Genomic DNA, 20,824 nt, shown 5'->3' on the forward strand with positions numbered 1-20,824 from the left:
GGTGCTACCTAAGTACCACAGAGACGGATGCTAAGTGCGGATTCTGATCACGTAATCCCCCGAAACCCGACCCAACGCCTTCCGACCATCAGCCGCGACTTCCAGAAGAGAAATCGCAAGTTGTATGGGAAATGTTGGACAGGGCTCGTCTATAGCCTCGCTCTCTTCCCACACCACCTCCGCCTTCACCCCAACCCGCCCGGATGCACTCGCCAGGGCTTTGCGCCCTCCGCCATCCTGCTGTCTTAGCCGCCAGAGCCCCACGACCGAGATTCGCCTCCCGAACCCTCGCCCGTCCGTCATGGCGACCCGCGTCCATCTCGTCCGCCTGGCTGAGCAGCAGCGCCGACGCCAGCAATGGGGGCAAACCGGCCAATGAGTTCCCTGCCATCGTCGAGGATGAGGATGTTCAGCCTCAAACTGGTTCCGAATCCGCGGCTGGCCGCTCCAGGATCCGTGCTTCTGGTTCTCTAAAGAGTCGCATTGCTCGCAAGCATGCCGCCCCCGCGCTCCCCCCTGTTAAGCTCCCGCAGTCCTTTCTCGACGACAATGTCTCTCTTCACCATGCCTGGCGCCGGCCTCGACTCCCCGTTGCCCTCGCCGAAGACACGGAGCGCCCCAAGACCTCCTCAATCTCCATCGATCTTCAACCCGGCGAGAATCCGACCCTCCTTCAAAAATACAACAAGGCCCTCGAGTCCTATTTTGACAAGGCTGTGGATTCCCTCATTGAGAAGGCCGGCGAACGTGTCAATGACCTTGTCAGCCTGGAACCTGGTGCGTCTGACCTCGAGGAACACGCCCATAAGCTGGCAGGTGCCACTCGGGTCTATGACATGCTCCTTGACTCTGCTTGGCACTTGACCGATTCGCTGTACCCTGCGCGACATGCCCAATACGCCTACTCCTCGCGGCCGTTTTGGTGGTGGCACTACTACAAGGACTTTGATCGCCATAGCCAAGAATTCCAGGACCAATTCCTCTCCATCGAGACCGCAATCGACAGTACACTCGACTATGACTGGAGACTCGACCACTCTCTGTCTCAGGCTATCGCTGATCTCCCAGTCTTGACTTTCTCTTCCATACGATCTACCCTCCGCCGCGAGCTCAACACACCCGCACCGCCAAATTCAGAGTCGAAGGCCCTTAAGCGACAGGTTACCGTTTTGTCAATGTCCGGATACGGCGGGCAGGCCATTTCAGAGGCGGCCGCCGAGCATGTTGCATTCTTCAATGATGCGGATCTAATCCGATTGGATGCTCAGGATCTCTCAGTCTTAGTGGGAGACTATCTTGGTCAGGACTGGGCATACTCACGGGGTTCACTGTCGACAATGGGCTTCCGTGCTGCCGAGATGAATGGAAAGCTATTTCGAGACCCTGAAGTCGGCTCGCGTGTAGAAGAAGAGGACAATGACCCCGATACCGGAGTTATCAACATTCGCTCCTCCGGATCGTTGGAAGATGAACTCCAGAAGATTAAGCAAGGAGGATACGACCCATTCGGCAAGTGGGACAACCTCAAGATCGACAAGGTTCTCGACCAAATCATCCAGGCCGCCAATTTGAAGCAGGGCTCTTCTCGCGAGAAGCCCCTAATCATTCATATTCACGACTATGTTGAGCTTAGCATGACTCTGGAAGGGTCTATGCTCATTGCGAGGCTAAGGAGCCTTATTGATGCAGCTTGGCAGCATGGCTCTAGGATTGCCATCCTCGGCACCTCAGCAAGTGAACACCCCTCGGACGAGTACCAGAATATGCTGCGAGACCTGGCGATGGGGGACTTTGTCATCTCTCGCCACATCGATCCGAACCGCTCTCTGATGCAGCCCCAGCCGACCGGTGGCGGTGCCCAAGTCTCTGACAACTCATTTCCATTGCAAGATATGGATCTGTTTGTCGAGAACGTACGCAATGTCAACAGGATGCTAAGGATGCTGGGCGGCCAACAATTACTTGATTTATCCGACGAGCACATGAAGGGCTTGATGCGCGTAGCCGACTCCCGAGCTCAGATGCTCAAGAAGTCGATTCTCCCGCTCCCCGAGGTTTACAACATTGCTTGTGCTGCCAAGCAGCAGGAAAAGGAGACAGAGGGTGCTGCCCCAGTCGCTGTGATCGAGCGATTGCTCATGGGTCCGCTCAGGCAAAGACCTGGACAGCGTTTCCTAGATGAGCCGGAGCCGGAGGGCAAATCCGACTCTGTGGAAACGCAGAAGAAAGCTGAAGACTCACAAACCAGTGGTCGTTCGTCCCTCAAGTTGAACGAGTATGAGAAGCGAATATCCTCAGGGCACATCAACCGCCAAAACCTGCGGACCACCTTTGATGATGTCCATGTCCCGCCCGACACTATTACGGCTCTCAAGCTCCTGACATCACTGGCCCTGGTGCGCCCGGATGCCTTCTCGTACGGTGTTCTGGCGCAGGACAAGATTCCCGGATGTCTCCTGTATGGACCTCCAGGTACTGGAAAGACACTGCTCGCCAAGGCTGTGGCCAAGGAGAGCGGTGCAAACATGTTGGAGATCAGCGGCGCCACCATCAACGACAAGTGGGTTGGCGAGAGCGAGAAGCTCATCCATGCCGTCTTCACCTTGGCCAAAAAGATCTCACCCTGTGTCGTCTTCATCGACGAGGCAGATTCCCTGTTGGCCAACCGCAGCATGCTTGGCGCTCGGGCATCTCACCGATCACACATCAACCAGTTCCTCAAGGAATGGGATGGTCTCGAGGAGACGGAGGCATTCATCATGGTCGCAACCAACCGCCCCTTCGACTTGGATGACGCCGTGCTTCGACGACTCCCCCGTCGCCTTCTGATCGACCTCCCCCTGCAGACCGATCGCGCTGCTATCTTCAAGATCCTCCTCAAGGGCGAAGACCTGGATGAGTCCGTCTCACTCGACGACCTTGCCCAGAGAACCCCATACTATTCTGGCTCCGATCTCAAGAACGCCTCTGTCGCCGCCGCCATGGCCGCTGTCGAGGAGGAGAATGAGGCCGCCGCAAAGCATACCGGCCCGGAACCTTACGAGTATCCCAAAAAGCGCACTCTCCGCAGCCACCACTTCGACAAGGCCCTCAAGCAGATCCCCGCCTCCATCAGCGAGGACATGGAGTCGCTCAAGCAGATCCGCAAGTTCGACGAGGAGTACGGCGCCAAGAAGAAGAACGCCAAGAAGTCCATGGGCTTTGGCGTCGGGACTGAGAAGAAGTACGCCGATGCAGCCAACGAAATTCGCATTCGTCCCGGTGGCCCCTGAATCTCCTACTTTGGAACCCAGCTCTTGGCACCTTTTTTTGGTTGTCGGGTATGGGGGCATTTTCTTTTATTAATTATAGACGCTGGCCAGCTTGGAGCATTTACGATGGCCAGATGGAAATGATGGGTGCTTCTTCCTTCCACCATTTGATGTTGGTCTGGCATGGTTTGGAAATGCCTAGGAGGCATGAGATGAGAAATAAAATGTATTCTACAACTGTACTATACCAGAGATATATCCTGCATGAAACATGGCCTGACAAAAAATAAAGAGATAGACCCGTCGAAGGGAGGGTTTTAGACGCCGGAACCTGAGTTTGATATGATACAATAGCGGCTCTTTACCCAAATTTTGTTTACATCCTCCTGAATCCTTGCTCGCTTGTCACTTGTGCTCCAATTAACCTGGTCTATGCTTCCGTAGACACCTGGATATTCTCCGCTGCGAGAGCCCGCTGATAGTCGACCTGGGCCTTCTCCAAGGCGTCGAGGGTCGGCTGCATGAGTCGCATGACGGCGGGCCGGCCACCTCCAACGTTGTCCGATTTCCAGCGGATCTTTTTGCCAGTGCGCTGGAAGTGATCGCGGATCTCCTTCTTGCGGGTGTGAATGATCTCGTCGCGTTCTTTCTCGGCCTCGTCGGCCATGGCGGCGATGCGGGTGGCGGAGCGGTTGAGGGACTCGGCGAGGTACTGCAACTCAGCGGCGCGGTCCGGGTCGCCGGAGAGGAAGGCGTTCCAGAACTGGTGAAGGAACTCAATCGTGGTGGCGTGGGTGAGGCTGCACTTGCGGGTGAGCTCGACGGGAAGACCCATGGGTGTGGTGATGTCTGACTCATGCCCATACTTCTGAGCGCGCTGCTGGCGGACGCCCTTCATGACGTCTTTGTCGGCGGCTTGAAGGGCGGAACGGGAGCCGACATGCGCCCGTTTGGGTCTGTCGTCGTCACTGTCACTCTCGTCATCGAAGCCGATGCCTAGGTGAAGGTCGATGCCGCCTGCGCCGTCGCCCTCGAGTGTCTCGAGATCACCGTGGATCTCAAAGAGGACGTCGCCTGTGTTTTGCTTTGCAAATATGCGTGCGTTTGCCGAGGGCGCAGAGTCCTTTTTGGAGAAGAATTTACTCTGCTCCTTCACATTGAGCATGATGCGGTGCTCCTTGGCATCGCCCCTGAGATCACGAAGGGCGAGCTCGTTGTAGGTGTCGTACGCCTCGTTGCCGTCTTCGGGGTTCGCGTCGGAAGGCGCAACGTTGGCCATGATCTTCTCACTGAGGCTGTTGAGAGTCTTGACGATGGGGAAGTTGGTCCGCGGCCGCATCTCGACGTCTTTGGCGTTTCCGCTCCTGAAGCCACCCTGATTCTCCTCGTTGGCCTCAACATCGATGATGTGAGGAACCTGCTGTGACATGATCTTGCTCTGGAAGGTCTGGGTGTTCTCATTGGCATCATACTTGTCAAATATTGGATCTGTTGTGTCGTTTTCGTTGACGCGCTCGCCTCGTAGCTTCTTGGACAGCTTGCTGAGGAAGAAGCGAGACCAGAACTCGGCTTCCTGGAGCTTGGGCACGTTCTCATTGTAGATGCGCTTCACCAGTGGGTGCTGGACAAAGATCATCTGCACTTGTTCGACACTAATGTTGAGCTTCAGCTCACCATCGACTGTCCGGGGTTTGACAGTGGACAGGACATTGTAGGCACCCTTCTTCTGGTTGGTCTCGATGGCGTGAGCCCGGAGAAGGTTGGTCCTGGTAGACCAAAATTGCGAGTTGAAGGCGGGTCCCGAGATGGAGTCGGGTTTGGTTTGCATGGCCTCGACATAGGTTTGGTGCAGACTGGTATCATTCCTCATGAGGGACTGTTGTAGCTCGATATCATTCTTGAGCTGGGCATCGTCGAACCACCGTAGGGAGGAGGGGTTGGGATTGGCAGCGCTGGCGAAGGACATGGAGGCGGAGCCACTCCCCGAACCGCCATTGGCATTTGGAGTCGATGAATCGCCGGCACTTGGTGCGGCGGGCTTGGGAACACCGGCATCGCCACTGCGAGTTTCTGCGAGCAGACGAGATAAGAGATCCTTGACGGCCTTTGCTTCAACCTTAGCTTCGGCAGTGTTGAAGTGGAACAGGTAGGTGACAGGTTCAGCAGCTTCAGAAGTCTTTTCGAAGATTTTCAGCATCACTTTGGCCGATGTGTCGGGGGTCTGCTGAAGGTCTGGAATGAAGCGTATCAGCAAGGTTGCAAGTATGTTGACCGACTATACTCACTGGTGATGTTGTTTACGACTAGTGTGACGGTGGGAGGACCACCAGAGTTGGGAGTCCAAGTGACGGACTGGTGGTCACTGGTGAGGGTCAAGATGCCATCCTTCTTCTTGAAGAGAGTGCGGCCGACTGGGATGGCCATGATGGGCGGTGCTCAAGCGGCGTGAATCTCGCCTCTGAGATGTGCCGGAGAATGTCTCTACCCGTAATGGCGTAGAAGTCTCATGCCCAGCTGGCTAGGTTTTGTCGATGCTACGGTGTTGTCGATGTGGCGTCTGGGGTTCTGCGAGAAGCTGGCCAGGCTGGGTAGGTGGGTAGGCAAGGTTTTGGATTCACACAGGTGGAATGATGAACGGCGACGGCGGTATCGCGAGTTAGGCCACGATTACGAACTGCCCGTCTCCTGCTGTCTGCACGGGATGATGACGACGACGGCCGCCAATAGTCTGGCTGGCTTGGGCTGTCGGTTGGATGATTCGGCGGGACGGATTTGCTTGCTTTTTGTTTGCAGATGCGACGTCGTTTCTGAGGATTTCGAAGCTCATGCACTCAAAGAAGCAGCCTCGCGCCTAGCTGCATTGAAGTGGAGCGGGACGTCTAGAGTGGAGAGCTGGCCTCGAGTGTGGCTGGTCGGAGGTGTATCCCCGACACACCGTGTGGCTTGAAGCCGGCTAGAAGCCTCTCAGGGGCCGTGGAACCCTGAGAATGCTCTGGCTCCCCACAAACTCCCTCCAAACTCCCTGTCTTTCGCCCAGCCAATGTGGCGCCGGCTATTCACCCTGCAGGCTTGCACAAACAGGCCAGGATTGCAGCATCATCATGACATTTACTCCGCAATCTCAGTCTCCCTTTCCCGTGCGCCCCTGGTTCAGCCCTGGCCGTGCGAAATCTTCTTCCTCTCCGCCGAGAGGTGCAATTGCAGGTACGTCTTAGGCTACGCTGCGCAGCAAGATGCCGTTGAGACGCCGGAAAGCTGTCTCGTCTTTCCGACGGCTTTCAGACGAAGCCCAGACGGAAGCACATCCCCGGCGGGTTAGCGACGAGCCGGGTTGCAAGAAGGACGCTACGGCGCACGGGTAGGCGGGCGGTACAGTACGTGTACAGATCGGCACGGCCAGCGATCCTCGGTAACCTACAGCCCTGGTCTGCCCGGGCCACCGAAAGTGTCCGCATGACGGCGCTCAGGCGGCATGTGCGGCCAATGGGGTCGCTGCGCAGTGCAACACAGCGCGGTGAGTGGCTGGGTGGCGCCGTGCGGGCTTCCCCGTCCGCACTGCTTTTGCCCTGCTTCGTACAGCTCTGCGCAGCTCATGACCACCCTTTTCCAGTGGCAGCCAGTGGCAGCTGGTGCGCTACGGCGCTGCTTGCCCAATGGACACTGGGTTCCTTGCGGCCAGAACCGGGTTTCCCGGCGCACCGTCATCGTATTTTTCCCCAGCACAGGGACCTACGGACATCAAAGCTACCGTCCAGCACAGTACCTCTCGACCAAGCATTTTCTTCCTCCCTCGCCCGTGTCCTCCGTGTCACTTCTTCACCTACTCTCCTCCTCCCCTATAACAACCTCGTCTTGTTCACTTGTTTGACTCGGTGACTCGACCCAATTCAACCACGACTTACTCCGCCGTTCCTTTGCGTCGCACCTCGACCTGCCAAGGGATGCTTTCCTTCCATCTATCCGCTTAAACCTTCAACCCCCCTAGCCTGTCTGGCACCGTCCTGCCCGGCATCACCACCATGTTGAGGAATTCCCTCTGTCGAGCCAGCTCGCAGCTGCTCCGCGGCGCTCGATACTCCGCTACCTCGTCTTCCGCCTTCGTCTCGACCAACTCGGCCAGGACTTCATCATGGAAGCTCGCGTCTGCTCGCCGCCCTCTGGCCGTCGCTGGCCGTCGCACCTATGCCACCAGCGCGACCAACTCGCCCCCCGATCCCAGCGATAACTTCCTCTCCGGAAGCACCGCCAACTACATCGACGAGATGTACATGCAGTGGAAGCAGGACCCAGAGAGCGTCCACGTCTCGTGGCAGATCTACTTCCGGAACATGGAGAGCGGTGACATGCCCGTCTCCCAGGCCTTCCAGCCGCCCCCCAACCTGGTTCCCAATATGACCGGCGGCGTCCCTCGTCTCTCCGGCACCCTCGCCATGGAGGATGGCTCCGACGTCACCAACCATCTCAAGGTCCAGCTTCTCGTCCGCGCCTACCAGGCCCGCGGTCACCACACTGCCAACATCGACCCTCTCGGCATCCGCAACACCAGCGACGCAACGGGCTTCGCCAACGCCAGGCCCAAGGAGCTTACTCTCGAGCACTACCAGTTCACTGAGAAGGACCTTGATACCGAGTACACCCTTGGCCCTGGTATCCTGCCCCGATTCAAGCGCGACGGTCGCGAGAAGATGTCCCTCCGGGAAATCGTCGCCACTTGCGAAAAGGTTTACTGCGGCTCCTTCGCCGTTGAGTTCATCCACATCCCCGATCGCGAGAAGTGCGACTGGCTCCGTGAGCGCCTCGAGGTGCCCCAACCCTTCAAGTACTCCATTGATGAGAAGCGCCGCGTTCTTGACCGTCTCATCTGGAGCTCCAGCTTCGAGAACTTCCTCGCCACCAAGTATCCCAACGACAAGCGATTCGGTCTCGAGGGTTGCGAGACCCTTGTTCCTGGTATGAAGGCCCTCATCGACCGCAGTGTCGACTACGGTGTCAAGGATATTGTCATTGGTATGCCCCATCGTGGCCGTCTCAACGTTCTCAGCAACGTCGTCCGAAAGCCCAACGAGTCCATCTTCAGCGAGTTCGCTGGCACTGCTGGTGGTGAGGACGAGGGCTCTGGCGACGTCAAGTACCACTTGGGTATGAACTTTGAGCGTCCCACTCCCTCTGGCAAGCGCGTCCAGCTTTCCCTGGTCGCCAACCCCTCCCATCTTGAGGCTGAGGACCCCGTCGTTCTGGGCAAGACCCGCGCTATCCAGCACTACAACAACGATGAGAAGACTCACCGCACCGCCATGGGCGTCCTCCTTCACGGTGATGCTGCCTTCGCCGGTCAGGGTATCGTCTACGAGTGTCTCGGCTTCCACTCCCTCCCCGCCTTCTCCACTGGCGGTACCATCCACCTCGTTGTCAACAACCAGATCGGTTTCACCACCGACCCCCGTTTCTCCCGCTCCACTGCCTACTGCACGGATATCGCCAAGGCCATCGATGCCCCCATCTTCCACGTCAACGCCGACGATGTCGAGGCTGTCAACTTTGCCTGCCAGCTGGCTGCCGATTGGCGCGCTGAGTTCCAGCAAGATATCGTCATTGACCTTAACTGCTACCGAAAGTACGGCCACAACGAGACTGACCAGCCCTCGTTCACCCAACCTCTCATGTACAAGCGCATCAACGAGAAGGAGCCTCAAATCGACGTCTACGTCAACAAGCTCCTCCAGGAGGGCACCTTCACCAAGGAGGATGTTGAGGAGCACAAGCAGTGGGTCTGGGGAATGCTCGAGGAGAGTTTCACCAAGTCCAAGGAGTACACCCCCACCTCCAAGGAGTGGACCACCTCGGCCTGGAACGGCTTCAAGTCACCCAAGGAGCTGGCCACTGAGGTCCTGGACCAGAACGAGACTCGCGTCGACGGCAAGTCTTTGGAGCATGTTGGCGAGGTCATTGGATCCGCTCCCGAAGGCTTCCAGGTTCACCGTAACCTGAAGCGTATCCTCACCAACCGCACCAAGTCAGTTATCGATGGCAAGAACATTGATTTCCCCACTGCTGAGGCTCTTGCATTTGGAACTCTCGTCACTGAGGGTTACCACGTCCGTGTTTCCGGTCAGGATGTTGAGCGTGGTACCTTCTCTCAGCGTCACGCCGTCTTCCACGACCAGGAGACCGAGGCTACTTACACTCCTCTCCAGAACCTGAGCAAGGACCAGGGCAAGTTCGTCATTTCCAATTCGTCTCTGAGCGAGTTCGGTGTCCTTGGCTTTGAGTACGGCTACTCTCTGTCGTCGCCCAATGCCCTTGTCATGTGGGAGGCCCAGTTCGGTGACTTTGCCAACAACGCCCAATGCATCATTGACCAGTTCATCGCCTCTGGCGAGGTCAAGTGGATGCAGCGAAGCGGTCTCGTTGTTTCCTTGCCCCACGGCTACGATGGCCAGGGCCCTGAGCACTCTTCTGGCCGTCTGGAGCGATACCTCCAGCTCAGCAACGAGGACCCTCGCGAGTTCCCCTCTGGCGAGAAGCTTGAGCGCCAGCACCAGGACTGCAACATGCAGATTACCTACATGACGACCCCTGCCAACCTGTTCCATGCTCTGCGCCGACAGATGCACCGACAGTTCCGAAAGCGTGAGTTTACCTCTTTTCTATGCCCAGTAGTCTCCGAACAAACGTTAGCTAACACTACCTCTTAGCACTCATCAACTTCTTCTCCAAGGCTCTGCTCCGTCATCCCCTGTCCCGCTCCGATATTGAGGACTTCACTGGTCCCGACGCTGGCTTCAAGTGGATCATCCCCGACCCCGAGCACCAGACCGGCGCGATCAAGGCTCCCGAGGAGATTGACCGAGTCATTCTGTGCTCTGGTCAGGTTTGGGCTGCCCTGCACAAGTACCGTGCTGAGAACAACATCGACAACGTCGCCGTCACTCGCCTTGAGCAGCTGAACCCCTTCCCCTGGCAACAACTCAAGGAGAACCTTGACATGTACCCTAACGCCAAGACCATCGTCTGGGCCCAGGAGGAGCCCCTCAACGCCGGTGCCTGGAGCTTCACCCAGCCTCGCATTGAGACTCTGCTCAACGAGACTGAGCACCACGACCGCAAGCACGTCATGTACGCCGGCCGCAACCCCAGCGCGTCGGTGGCCACTGGCCTCAAGTCGGTGCACACCAAGGAGGAGCAGGAGTTCTTGAACATGGCTTTCACCGTGAAGCAGGACAAGCTCAAGGGCGAGTAAAAGCGATGCTGAAGGGAACGATTTAGAGCTGGATTTGGATGGAATGGTCTCATCATGCATGGGCAGCAACAACGCTCGTTTCGGGGGGCAAGGAGCTTAGATGGTTGAGGGGGTGAGGACTCCTCATGTACAACCAATTTGTATCATACCCTCCTAGACGAAAGGATAACGTGCGTGCGCCTGTTCCATCAGCATGGGCGTAGGGACGCGAAAGCACGGTTTTTTGTTTGTGTGTTTTACTGCGATGCATAGAAACGGGGGGGTTCTTGTCTTTCGACCGTTGCATTGCTTCGACTCCGTGAGCTTTTGAATTTGTTTTGTCTTTTTCATTTGCTGCTACTACGTTGCTACCGAGGCACTTCGACCTGCCACGGTCGAACCAGCCCGTCGTCGCCTGTCGTAACGAGCATCTCCTCCTCGCCGCGCCGCTCGGAGCCGGCGTCGTAGCGCCTACACCAGGTGATGTGGTTGACTTCGTAGGGCCCGTGGGCATTGGCGTGGGTGGTCAGTAAGCTCCATCTTGATGCCTCCTGGGATTGGTTGCTGGTAGTCACATCGTCGGTGTTAGCCATGGGCTGGTCCTCTCCTACCGTCGCCTTCTTCGCCTCCTCTTCCTTGTACAGGGCCACGATGCCGTCGCTGCCAGTGCTGGCCACCAGGCCGGACTCGCCGCTCCAGGCCACCGAGTAGATGTCGCGGCTGTGCGCCTTGGGCAGGGTAGCCGTACAGGTCCACTCCTCACGCAGAGACCTTCGCATAGTGTTGGGGATGCCGCCCAGGGCGCTGGCCGACCTAGCTCCTGCGCCATCCTCGTCCGCATCGGCGTCGTCCTCCGTGAGTGTCCACACGCGGATGGTCCCGTCAGCCGAGAAGGTCATGAGCCGCGGGAAACGCTCACCGGCACGCGGACGGCCCTCCCACTGTAGCCCCCAGACGGTACCTTCGTGACCCTCGAGGACGGCAACGCAGACCCATTCGGCGTCACCGTCCTCGCGCCAGATGCGGACGGTGTTGTCGTAGCTGGCGCTGGCGAGGACATCTGCACCGTAGCGGCGGCGGGCGTTGCGGCCAGGGACGTCGGGGCACCAGGCTACGGCTTTGACGTCTCCCTCGTGCTCATTCAGGACGGCGATAGTTTCCCACTCATCGTCGGCCTCTGTCGCTCCAATATCCTCCCAGATCCAGACGGATTTGTCACGCGAACATGTGGCGAGGTACGAGCCTGAAGGGGAAAAGGTGCACGACTTGATCTCCGAGTCGTGACCCTCGAGGACGAGCGTAAATTCCCAGTCCTTGTCGCCGGGTTTGGAGTCGCCGTCATCGTCACTGTTGTCTCGGTTTGCCTTGCTCACACTGCGAGCAGTCACTTCGACCTCGAGGCTCCCATCATTCCCCGCCGCGTCGTCGCCGACGTCGCCGTCCCAGCGCCAGATGCCGGCAGTGGAGTCAAAGCTACCGGAGACAAGGCACAGCTTGTGCGGTGACAGATTGGGCTTCCAGGCGACGGAGCGGACGGAGCGAGTGTGGCCGCCGGCGAGGGCGCTGTGGGCGGAGGCGGTTGAGAGTGAGAAGACGGTAACACTCTTGGAGTGGGCAGTGGCGATGAGGGGCAACGTCGGGTGGGGGACGGACGCCCAGGCTCGTTCGTGAAGGTCGGGCTTGAAGGGCGGGAGGGCGGAGATTCGAGCGGACGGAGGAGAAGCGGCAGAGGAGGGCATGTTGGCGGATGCGGATGCGGATTCGGATGCGGAGGCCGGAGGAGGGGCCGACGTCGGCGACATGGTTGAAGCGGGATGAGATGCGAGGGGATGCGATGGGATGGATGGCCTCTGGCCTGGCGGACGGCGAAGGATGATGTTCAGGGGGATACGATTGTCGATTCGAGGTGGGTGGGCGAGGATTTCAGAAACAAAACGAGAGATCACGTCCTCCACGGCGTCTTCTAGCGCGCGACACTTTGGTGGTGGAGGGAGGAGTAGTTCAAGATCTTTTTTCCCCCTCCAGTTGTCACTGAGACGATTGATAAGATAGCGCAAACGCATGTGCAGGGAGGGACCTCCAACTCCGACAACCCCTCGGTCATGTAACGTCATTATCCCTACCGGATCGTATTATTTTATACGCCTACTGCTAATGCAAAATACACAGCATCTAACTGAACGCCTGTCCTTTTTCGCTCCTGCGTCTCTTTTCTGTTCTCTCCACCATTTAATCATTTCCCCGAACTCTCTCCTTGACCCATTTCCAGGCCTTCCTCGCATCACCTCCGGGTTTCGCCTTCTCTTCTCGTGCTCTCTCCAGGCCGCCCTTCTTAAAACCTCCCGGAAGCAGCAACCAGATAACAATTATGAAGACGAGTATGGCCAACACGACGGGCTGTAGAACCTCCACGCCCTTATGCTGGGCGATGGCTCCCACGGCAAACGGGAACAAGGATGCTCCGCCCCCTCCAAGAGCTGCCGCGAATCCGATGGCACTTACATGATAGTCGGCGGGCAGCAACTTCGTGGCCACGACGACAGCTGCGGGAAACAATGGGCCTAGGAAGACACCAAGGAGCATAACAAAGACGACGGATGCAGCAAAGTTGGGGACGAGCCAGTACAGCAGCTCTAGGCCGATGGAGAGGACGAGATACACTACAATAGCCAGCTTCTCTCCAATCCGCCCCGTAGCAAAGCCTAAGGCGACACGGCCTATCGTGAGGCCCAGCCAGAAGAGCGTCACGGTCAGGCCGGCCAGAAATGGCTCGGCGTGACGCACTCGAAGCATAAAGGTGACGATCCAGCCCCCGAGACTCACCTCGGCCCCGACGTAGCCCAGGAGGAACAAGGCCACAAGCCAGGTGATGGGTTGCCGCATCGCCATCCGCGTCGTGGTTCGTGGCTTGCCCTGGTCGTACTTGAGCCGTTGGCGGTACGCGGCCCCTGTGGCCCCCCAGAAGGCCGTCATGCCGAAGAAGAACTCGACAACGACGACGCCTATCATGATGTAGAAGAAGGAGTACCACTCGAGATTGGCCTTGGTGACCATGGCAGACGCAATCAGGGGGGCAATGGTACCACCCAGTCCGTAGGAGCCGTGAAGGAAGCCGAGCAGCTCGTTGGCGTTGTGCATGTTGCCAACCCAGGCATTGTAGGCGCTGTCCTCGATGCCGTTGCCAAAGGCGGCGAAGAGCAGGGCGACCGGTAGCACGGGGAAGGGCGGGTGCAGTGCGATGGGGATGTAACCGATGAGGCGACACACGGGGCCTAGGAACGCAACGCCACGCTGCCCGATGGTGTAATGCAGCCAGTTGTTGGTGAGGGCGGCAAGGAGATAGGCGACGAAGGGGACGGCGAAGACGGTTGAGACGGTCGTATAGTTGAGGCCGTAGTAGGTTTCAATCTAAGTGAAGGGGACAATGACTTGTAAGGCTGATTGAACAATGATAATGCGGAGCACCTTTAACTTGACTTACATAAGGGATAAGAGCCTGGGTTTTGTCTTTGGTTAGTTGACGAGGACGTTTCATGGTAGACACGGACAATGAGACTCACTCCGAGACAGGCATCGTTCATACCCATAATAAGCATGGCCAAATTAGTGGCTACGAAGCGGTATGTGTTGATCCTGGGGCTGTTCCATCTCTCCAGACCATCGGTCGAGCCTCCATCATCTTCGGTGGCGACTTCTGGGACAATGCCTTCGTGAGGTTTCTTACCGCCTAAAGGTTGAGGAGGGGTGGTGTCAGAGACGGCAATCTTTTCTGCTTGGGCGGTGTCAGGTGATGGAGACGATGCGGACATGGCATCCGCTAGTGCCTCGTCGAATATGGACCACGTTGAAGTGTTTATTTATTAAGACGAAGCAATTGATGATAAAATAAGGATAAGAAGTAATAAAGGACGTGGTTTTCTGTGAATCAAGAACCGCAAGTTGGGCGTGGGAGGATATTTATGCAACAGCAGGACCCGCTGCCTTGAGATTAAGACGAGAGAATGAGATGTTCTCCGCCTCCACCTGCATCGAAAGAGTCACCGGGGACGAATTGTACGATTGTTAGGTACCGGCAGATGAAGAGACAGGGAATGGGAGAGGGGGCCCCTTTATGATTCGCAGGATTGACAATTGGGAGGGGATGCGTGGGTTATGAATCGACTCGAGGTGATCAGCGGCCCTGTCGCAGCGTCACCGCGGAGTGGTGAGGCCCTCCAAGTTGGGAAGACTTCCTAAATCGGCGAATGCTGTTATCGCGGCCTCGTATCACCAGATACATGACTTTGTGTGGGGATTCATCGTCTAGCACATGTTGCCAGGGATAGCCGGGGTTTTGGCACATCCGGGGCGGGGATCCGGGTCGGTGTGAAGGTGGATCTGCGGAAATGGATGCTTTTGGGGGAGAATTATCACGAGGGGAGGAATACTGTAACCGTAGACACGTCTAGTCTAGCAAGAAGGATTAATAATGCAATTGATGTTGTATACGAAGTACGGTGCCGAATTCATGGTTGGTTGCTATAGGTTGGCCGTCTTCCATATCTGCATTAGGTCCTGGGGATATCCGCAACGTTACCACACCCAAGTTCCCCTGTACGCCAGCTCAATCTCGGAAATCGTACCTCCCCAGCTGTCTACCGGGATGAAACGCGATAGGCTCGGGGGTTTAGGTAACAAAACGCAAGTTTGTAAGTTACATGAACATGAGCTTCAAGATGGTCCCGCATGAGGCGGATCAGTGAATGGTGGCCCTACCTGTGGCTGTACTGTCGGGCGTCTTGACGAACTCAACCCAATAAGTTACAATCCAACCAAAAAAAAACGGATTCAACCTACTTGAAGAAAAAAGAGGCTGTGGAGGATGGGTTCGAGCTTCGCCACAGCGCCACGCGGGGAAAGCTCGAGCATTTGGCTGTCTGCGTGACGCCCCCTCCATGTGACATCACCGGTTTTTTTACCCCTCCACCGGACCAACCATCTCACCACGCGGCTATGTTCAGTGCTGAGGCGAGAGAGTGAGGGCGAGAAAGAAGGGTGTTCTGCCAATGGGGCATAGCTGGATCTAGCCTATGGAGAGATAGGTAGGTGCTCTTGCGGTTGCGCCTCAGGCTAATCCAACATTGTCATGGCCGCCGCCTGGCCTCTTTCTTTCTTTCAACTCCCTTTGCATCCTCCTTCGTTGACGAGCACAGCCTTGCTGCCAAGTGCCAACCCGTCGTCTGCGTCCATCCCTACCGGATATACCGGCATTCACCTGCAGAGCCCCATTTCTCTGGTGGCCTCGTATCCCGCAATTCATCGTAGGGCTGACTGGCCTGATGACGGCGACTCCGTGACCTTCTTTGTCTCTTAAACCCGACCGCATCCCTCTTCTCTTCTCTGCTTTGTCCTACAACACCACAACACCACAACACCAAATACCAGCCTCGCCAGCATCACACCACCTCCTCCTACTACACAAATGTCGAACCCCAACTACTACGAGTATGAAGAATACTCACGGCGTCGCCGCGACCCTTCGCCAGGTCACGTCTCCGGCGGCGGCCCCCCCAGCAATGCTCCGACTTTTACCGGCCCTCCTCCACCAGGTGCTCCCCCGTATGCTTCCACCTCGCGCGTGAACGAGTACTCGCAAGGGCCGCCCTCGCCGCGCGAGACAATGACTCTGGAGCCGCCACCTTCGCAATCCCGGCCGCGCTCCGTCCCGCCGCCCGCTACGTCCATGATGGTCCGCCGCGCCCGCTCCCGCTCGTCGTCCCGCTCGTCCAGCTCATCGGATCGCCGTCGCAGCCGCTCGCACCGGGACCGGGACAGGGACCGGGACAGAGACCGCGGCGATCGCGACCGCTCCCCGAGCCCCATCTCGCGCGCCCGCAACGTCGTCGAGGACAACTTTTCCAACTCGGCCACGGGCATCGGCGCCGGCCTCCTCGGCGCTGTCGTCGGCGGGCTCGTTGCCCGCGAGGCCACGGAAGCCGCCAGCCGCCACAAGCACAAGTCCAAGGGCTACGGCGGCGATGATAATGACGACCGCACGCGCATGGTCTCGACGATCCTCGGCGCTGTCGCCGGCGGCCTCGCATCCAACGCCATTGCCAATCGTGTCGAAGACTCGCGCGACCGAGACCGCGCCCGCCAGCACGAGTGGGAGCGCCGCTACGGCCGTGAGGAGGATCTGCCCCGATACGACTCCGGTCGCTCTGATTCGGGCCGCTCCCGGGACCGCAGGAGGGAGAGGGGTCTGCCGCCTCCCGATGATGACGATGATGACCTTGTCTACGATGATCCACGATACGACGACCGGCGGCCTTCGCGCCGCAGGAGTGAGGAGAGTTACCGCACCCGGCCTTGACCTGTCCCGCTCTTTCGCGCGTCCGCCCATCATTCTTTTCTCTCTACCCTAACGAATCTTCACGACTACGCTACGCTTGAATCTATATTATTTTCTATCGCTTCTTCCCCGAGGGGTTTGAAAGGGAGTATTCCAGAGGACATTCTGCTTGAACTTGAATCTGGCGCAAACGGGTTGGCTTGCTTTCTTTTTCCGCGCCATCTTTCCTTAGAGAGCATCTTTGCCTCCATATTGTTCATCCTAAACCAGCCTGTGTATGAGTCACGCCTCATGTGTTTCGATTTATTCAGCCTAGTGAAAAGGGACCTAGGGACTTGTTATGTAGAATCATCAAATATTATTCTTACAGCTACGTACAACAACACATCCATATACCACGTATCCTCCTGACTGTGGTGTCCGCCGACATGACAAACCCTTCCATCGCCTCTCAAGGGGTTCATCGTACATCAAATTTTCCATTGTATAATGCTGCGAAGCTCCAGTTGGCATTCGCAACCCTCATCCATTCGTCATCATCAGACATGCTTCTCGATTCCTAGTCAAATGTCACTCTTCCGCATGCACTCCTCCATCTCGAAGGTTAGTTCGTGTCTGCCACTGCGAATCATCCGGGCCATGCGACGGCATCTTGGCCCGACGCCCTTCCGGCTCACACTGCAAACGGTAGTCCATCTCTCTCTCCACAATCACCTTGAAGAATTGCGCAATCTCAGCCAGCGCAATCTGCTGCGCGTCAGGGACGCCGATTAGCTTAAATAACGACTGTGCATCCACGAGCTGTTTCGCAATCACTGAGTCGGGTTGGCAGAAGGTCCGGATGCTCATGGCCCGGCCGTTGACCTTCATAGCATGAAGAAGCCCGGATATCTCAACTGGGTCACCCTGGCGCCGGCCATAGAACCTAAAGTCATCAATATGCAGGTTCACTAACTCCAGTTGCGTTTCCAGGTCGTATCGGAACCCAACCACCTTTGGGCGGCCTTTGTGTTGCCATGCGTCGGCTACTCTCTTGAGTTTGTCGGGGACTAGGCGACCTTTGTCAAGTTGCACTGTGATGTAGTCGTTGAGCGCACTGCTTAGGTGGTACTCAAGCTCGCAATAGAGTAGGCTCTGCTCCCGAGAGTCCAGAGAGATAGCCACTTGAAAACTGGGTCGTTCCTTGGTTGAGTGCTGAGGTCGACGGTTGTTGTGGTGCAGCTCCGCCTATTTTCGTGAGTGAGTCTTCTCCTGTTCAAAACTTGGGGAACACGTACCATGTCCTTGGCAATCTTCTTGATGCCCTCAATAATGCCAACCTTCTTGTGCGGTGTCTTCTTGGTCTTGTCAGGCACCTTGTCGGTACGTTCAAGCCAACCGTTATCACCAATCATGGTCTTCTCACCCTTCTTGGCCATTGGGAAGTCCTGACCCCTGAAGTAAAACTGAAGAGGGGAAAAGAGAGGGGCGGCATCTGATCGAAGCGCATCTCGAGGTGTGATCGCCGACAATGGGGTGTCAGCAGTACGGGACTGGCGAAGGCCTTCACCAGTGCTCTTGGACCGTCTGGGCCTTCTAGTCAAACTTTCTGGGTGGGTTGGCGACTCTCGCGGCGGCGAAGGTGTGTGGATTTGAGCCCAATCCTTGTATGCATCCACAACAGCGTCGTTGAGCTTCGATCGAGATCTTTGGTGATTAGTTCTGCGGATATCAAGCGGCCCAGGTTGTACCATATAGCGAGCTTCCTGTGAGTACAATGATTCAGGATCATCATCGGTGAATCGAGAAACTTCGTATTGGCTTTGGCTCAGGGGAGAAACCGAGTCAGTGACGCTCTCCATCTCAGGCCGCTGAGGCCCGTTGGCATTACGCCGTCCGCCACCGAGTTGGAGAGGAGGAGGCGGAGCTTTGTGACGACGCTCAGCCAAGTTGCCCGAGAATATATCGTTTGTAGAGCTCTGCTGGCGGCCTGGCATCAACTCCGAGAACGTTGGAGAGTCCTGCCTAGGACTGGACTCCGGGCGGGTGGCCCAGCCGTATGGAACTTCATAACGAGGTTCATTGTTTCTTCGAGGACTTGACTTCGGTGTAGCGGCAGCAGCTCGCGCTCGAGTTCGTGCCGGGCTACTGTGAACCTTGTGGCTGAATCTATTGGGCCGTTAACGTGGGACTCTTCCCTGACTGAGGACTACCGTACGCATCAGTAATCTTGTCCATTTGGCCCTCTGTCAGGTTCATTCGAATATGAAGCGGCTGCCGAATCAAGCGTTTCCGTGGGGATAGTGACCGAGACCGTGAGCCTTGAGATGAGGGTAAGAAGTCCCCTCGGAGTGGAGTCAGAGAGGAGGTCGATGGATCAGAGTGGTGGCTCTTCTCCTTGTTTGGACTGGCACGCTGCATTGAGCTTGCGGCAAAGCCACAGGGTCGAATGTACGAAGAAGGTGAGATTTAACAAGAAAATCGATGCATAGTACAAGAACGAGCAAGGAAGACAAGGCGAGTTGAAGCTGGCTTGTGAAGCCAAAGTCTGTGTTTGTAACGCGCAGAGGGATGTTGATGATAGTGGGGGAAAGTAAATAAACGGACGCGTGCGGTAGGCGAACGTGAATCAAGCCCACAGGCAGGAGTTTTGCCCCTCCGGGGACTGCACGTCGATGTTTACTGTTCGGTCTTCTGCCAGCTGGCAACACGTGCGAACAGCTCTCTGCCAGGCCAGTGGGCACTGGACGGGTTGGCACTTGCAGATGACCGAAACACCAAGGAGATAAACTATGTAATTCAACACCGGCGACAGGCTAATTCTCGGTTTGATTAAATATGTACATGGACATTGGACTGTGTTGCAACCGAACATCTCCATGGTCTGGACAGATGGTTGCGTCGATAGCTACACTCTACTTTTAGGTAGTCGCTCCACAAAACAGACCGACTGCAACCTTTAAAAGCTCAAAACACTTACATGCGTATCCGCCGGTGATCAACGCCGCTGTCAAACCACAGTTGAGGCGTAAACGGCCCTTGAAACCTCCAAGAATACATAAGCTCCCGCATCGCTGGGCCAGCCACCACATCTATTGCCTTATCCTCGGCAACAGGGAGTTCCTTGATCGAAGGCGGTAATGGCCCGCTGTCTGTGTACAACCCAAATTTTCGTGCGAAATTGGCATTGGGGATCTCCCACTCATTGACACAAGGGTTCGGTCTCGAGTCAAGGATCTCGCGCAATGAGGTTGTGGTGCTAAAACCAGGTCGACCCGCAAGCCATCTCATTCTCGTTGGGTCTATGGCAGGTTTCTTGAGCGTGCAGACACCACGGAGAAACCCATAAACATCGCTGTGGCGCCTAGGCCTGCTTGGCTGAAGCCGGTTACCATGTTCACAGAGGCGAGTGTCTTCCGCTGGGCTATCCGACTCACTGTTCCAAGAAATGTCGTTCATGTCGATTGACTTCTCCCTGACAATCCTTCCCGTCTTATTCATACTTGAATTCCACTGTAGCTCATGGAAGTCTTTGGCATTGATACGGCGAAATGGGCGGGTGCCTCCAATCCGTGATGAGACGTACATTGTGTACTCAATCATCCACTCTTTCTTCGTCTGTATGCCGCTTGTTTGGAGGAATGACTGTTCGCCGGTGGGCGAGTGGTCAGAGAGCCTAGTTCCGTACCGTTGAGGGTGGTCCACCCTCCATCGTGTCAGAGTGGCTGTCGGGGTGATGGCGGAGGTAACCGTGGTGAGATGGGGTACGTGAGGAAGTTCGAGATCCGCCTGCGTAATTTGATTAGGATGGGCCGAGACCTAAGCATCATTGCCAAAGACCCACATGTCTGTTCATATGATCATGCCTCCAACGCTGAAAGGCAGCCCCTGGGTCGTCCGAGTGTTGGCAATCGACCTCAATCATCTCGTAGAGCACCCCACCTGCGTGTCCAAGACACTCATCGCCAAGATGGTCTCGGAGCACCAAAAACACCTGAAGCTTGTTAGTGTAGGTTCATTTGCCGAGCAACTGCCTATCTAACA

The 20,824-nt window shown here is 56.7% G+C and overlaps 6 protein-coding genes across 6 annotated transcripts; 3 read left to right on the plus strand and 3 right to left on the minus strand.

Moving 5' to 3' along the window:
- Positions 1 to 203: 203 nt before the first annotated feature.
- On the plus strand, positions 204 to 3,272 carry BGZ61DRAFT_528524 (uncharacterized protein; the record flags this gene model as incomplete). The annotated part of the gene is made up of 1 exon (XM_046253267.1): positions 204 to 3,272. One exon carries the CDS (start codon positions 204 to 206, stop codon positions 3,270 to 3,272), a length of 3,069 nt encoding a protein of 1,022 aa, XP_046110118.1.
- Positions 3,273 to 3,681: 409 nt separating this feature from the next.
- BGZ61DRAFT_473932 (uncharacterized protein) lies at positions 3,682 to 5,675 on the minus strand (the record flags this gene model as incomplete). Its single annotated transcript, XM_046248519.1, has 2 exons — positions 3,682 to 5,483; positions 5,537 to 5,675. The coding sequence occupies 2 exons, from the start codon at positions 5,673 to 5,675 to the stop codon at positions 3,682 to 3,684; spliced, it is 1,941 nt and encodes a 646-aa protein (XP_046110119.1).
- Positions 5,676 to 7,270: 1,595 nt separating this feature from the next.
- On the plus strand, positions 7,271 to 10,491 carry BGZ61DRAFT_343098 (thiamine diphosphate-binding protein; the record flags this gene model as incomplete). The annotated part of the gene is made up of 2 exons (XM_046239561.1): positions 7,271 to 9,881; positions 9,947 to 10,491. 2 exons carry the CDS (start codon positions 7,271 to 7,273, stop codon positions 10,489 to 10,491), a joined length of 3,156 nt encoding a protein of 1,051 aa, XP_046110120.1.
- A 347-nt stretch (positions 10,492 to 10,838) lies between these two features.
- BGZ61DRAFT_514585 (major facilitator superfamily domain-containing protein) lies at positions 10,839 to 14,682 on the minus strand (the record flags this gene model as incomplete). The annotated part of the gene is made up of 4 exons (XM_046252215.1): positions 14,031 to 14,682; positions 13,952 to 13,966; positions 12,756 to 13,878; positions 10,839 to 12,589 (listed from the first exon to the last, which is right to left on the minus strand). The coding sequence occupies exons 1-4, from the start codon at positions 14,277 to 14,279 to the stop codon at positions 10,839 to 10,841; spliced, it is 3,138 nt and encodes a 1,045-aa protein (XP_046110121.1). The 5' UTR covers positions 14,280 to 14,682.
- Positions 14,683 to 15,931: 1,249 nt separating this feature from the next.
- BGZ61DRAFT_528529 (uncharacterized protein) lies at positions 15,932 to 16,822 on the plus strand (the record flags this gene model as incomplete). The annotated part of the gene is made up of 1 exon (XM_046253268.1): positions 15,932 to 16,822. The coding sequence occupies one exon, from the start codon at positions 15,932 to 15,934 to the stop codon at positions 16,820 to 16,822; it is 891 nt and encodes a 296-aa protein (XP_046110122.1).
- Positions 16,823 to 17,181: 359 nt separating this feature from the next.
- BGZ61DRAFT_413155 (uncharacterized protein) lies at positions 17,182 to 20,368 on the minus strand (the record flags this gene model as incomplete). Its single annotated transcript, XM_046243306.1, has 4 exons — positions 17,182 to 18,028; positions 18,079 to 18,949; positions 18,999 to 19,169; positions 19,839 to 20,368. The coding sequence occupies 4 exons, from the start codon at positions 20,366 to 20,368 to the stop codon at positions 17,372 to 17,374; spliced, it is 2,229 nt and encodes a 742-aa protein (XP_046110123.1). The 3' UTR covers positions 17,182 to 17,371.
- Positions 20,369 to 20,824: the final 456 nt, after the last annotated feature.

The sequence above is a fragment of the Ilyonectria robusta genome, assembly GCF_021365365.1.
Source record: "Ilyonectria robusta strain PMI_751 chromosome Unknown BGZ61scaffold_3, whole genome shotgun sequence".
NCBI classification, from domain to species: domain Eukaryota; kingdom Fungi; phylum Ascomycota; class Sordariomycetes; order Hypocreales; family Nectriaceae; genus Ilyonectria; species Ilyonectria robusta.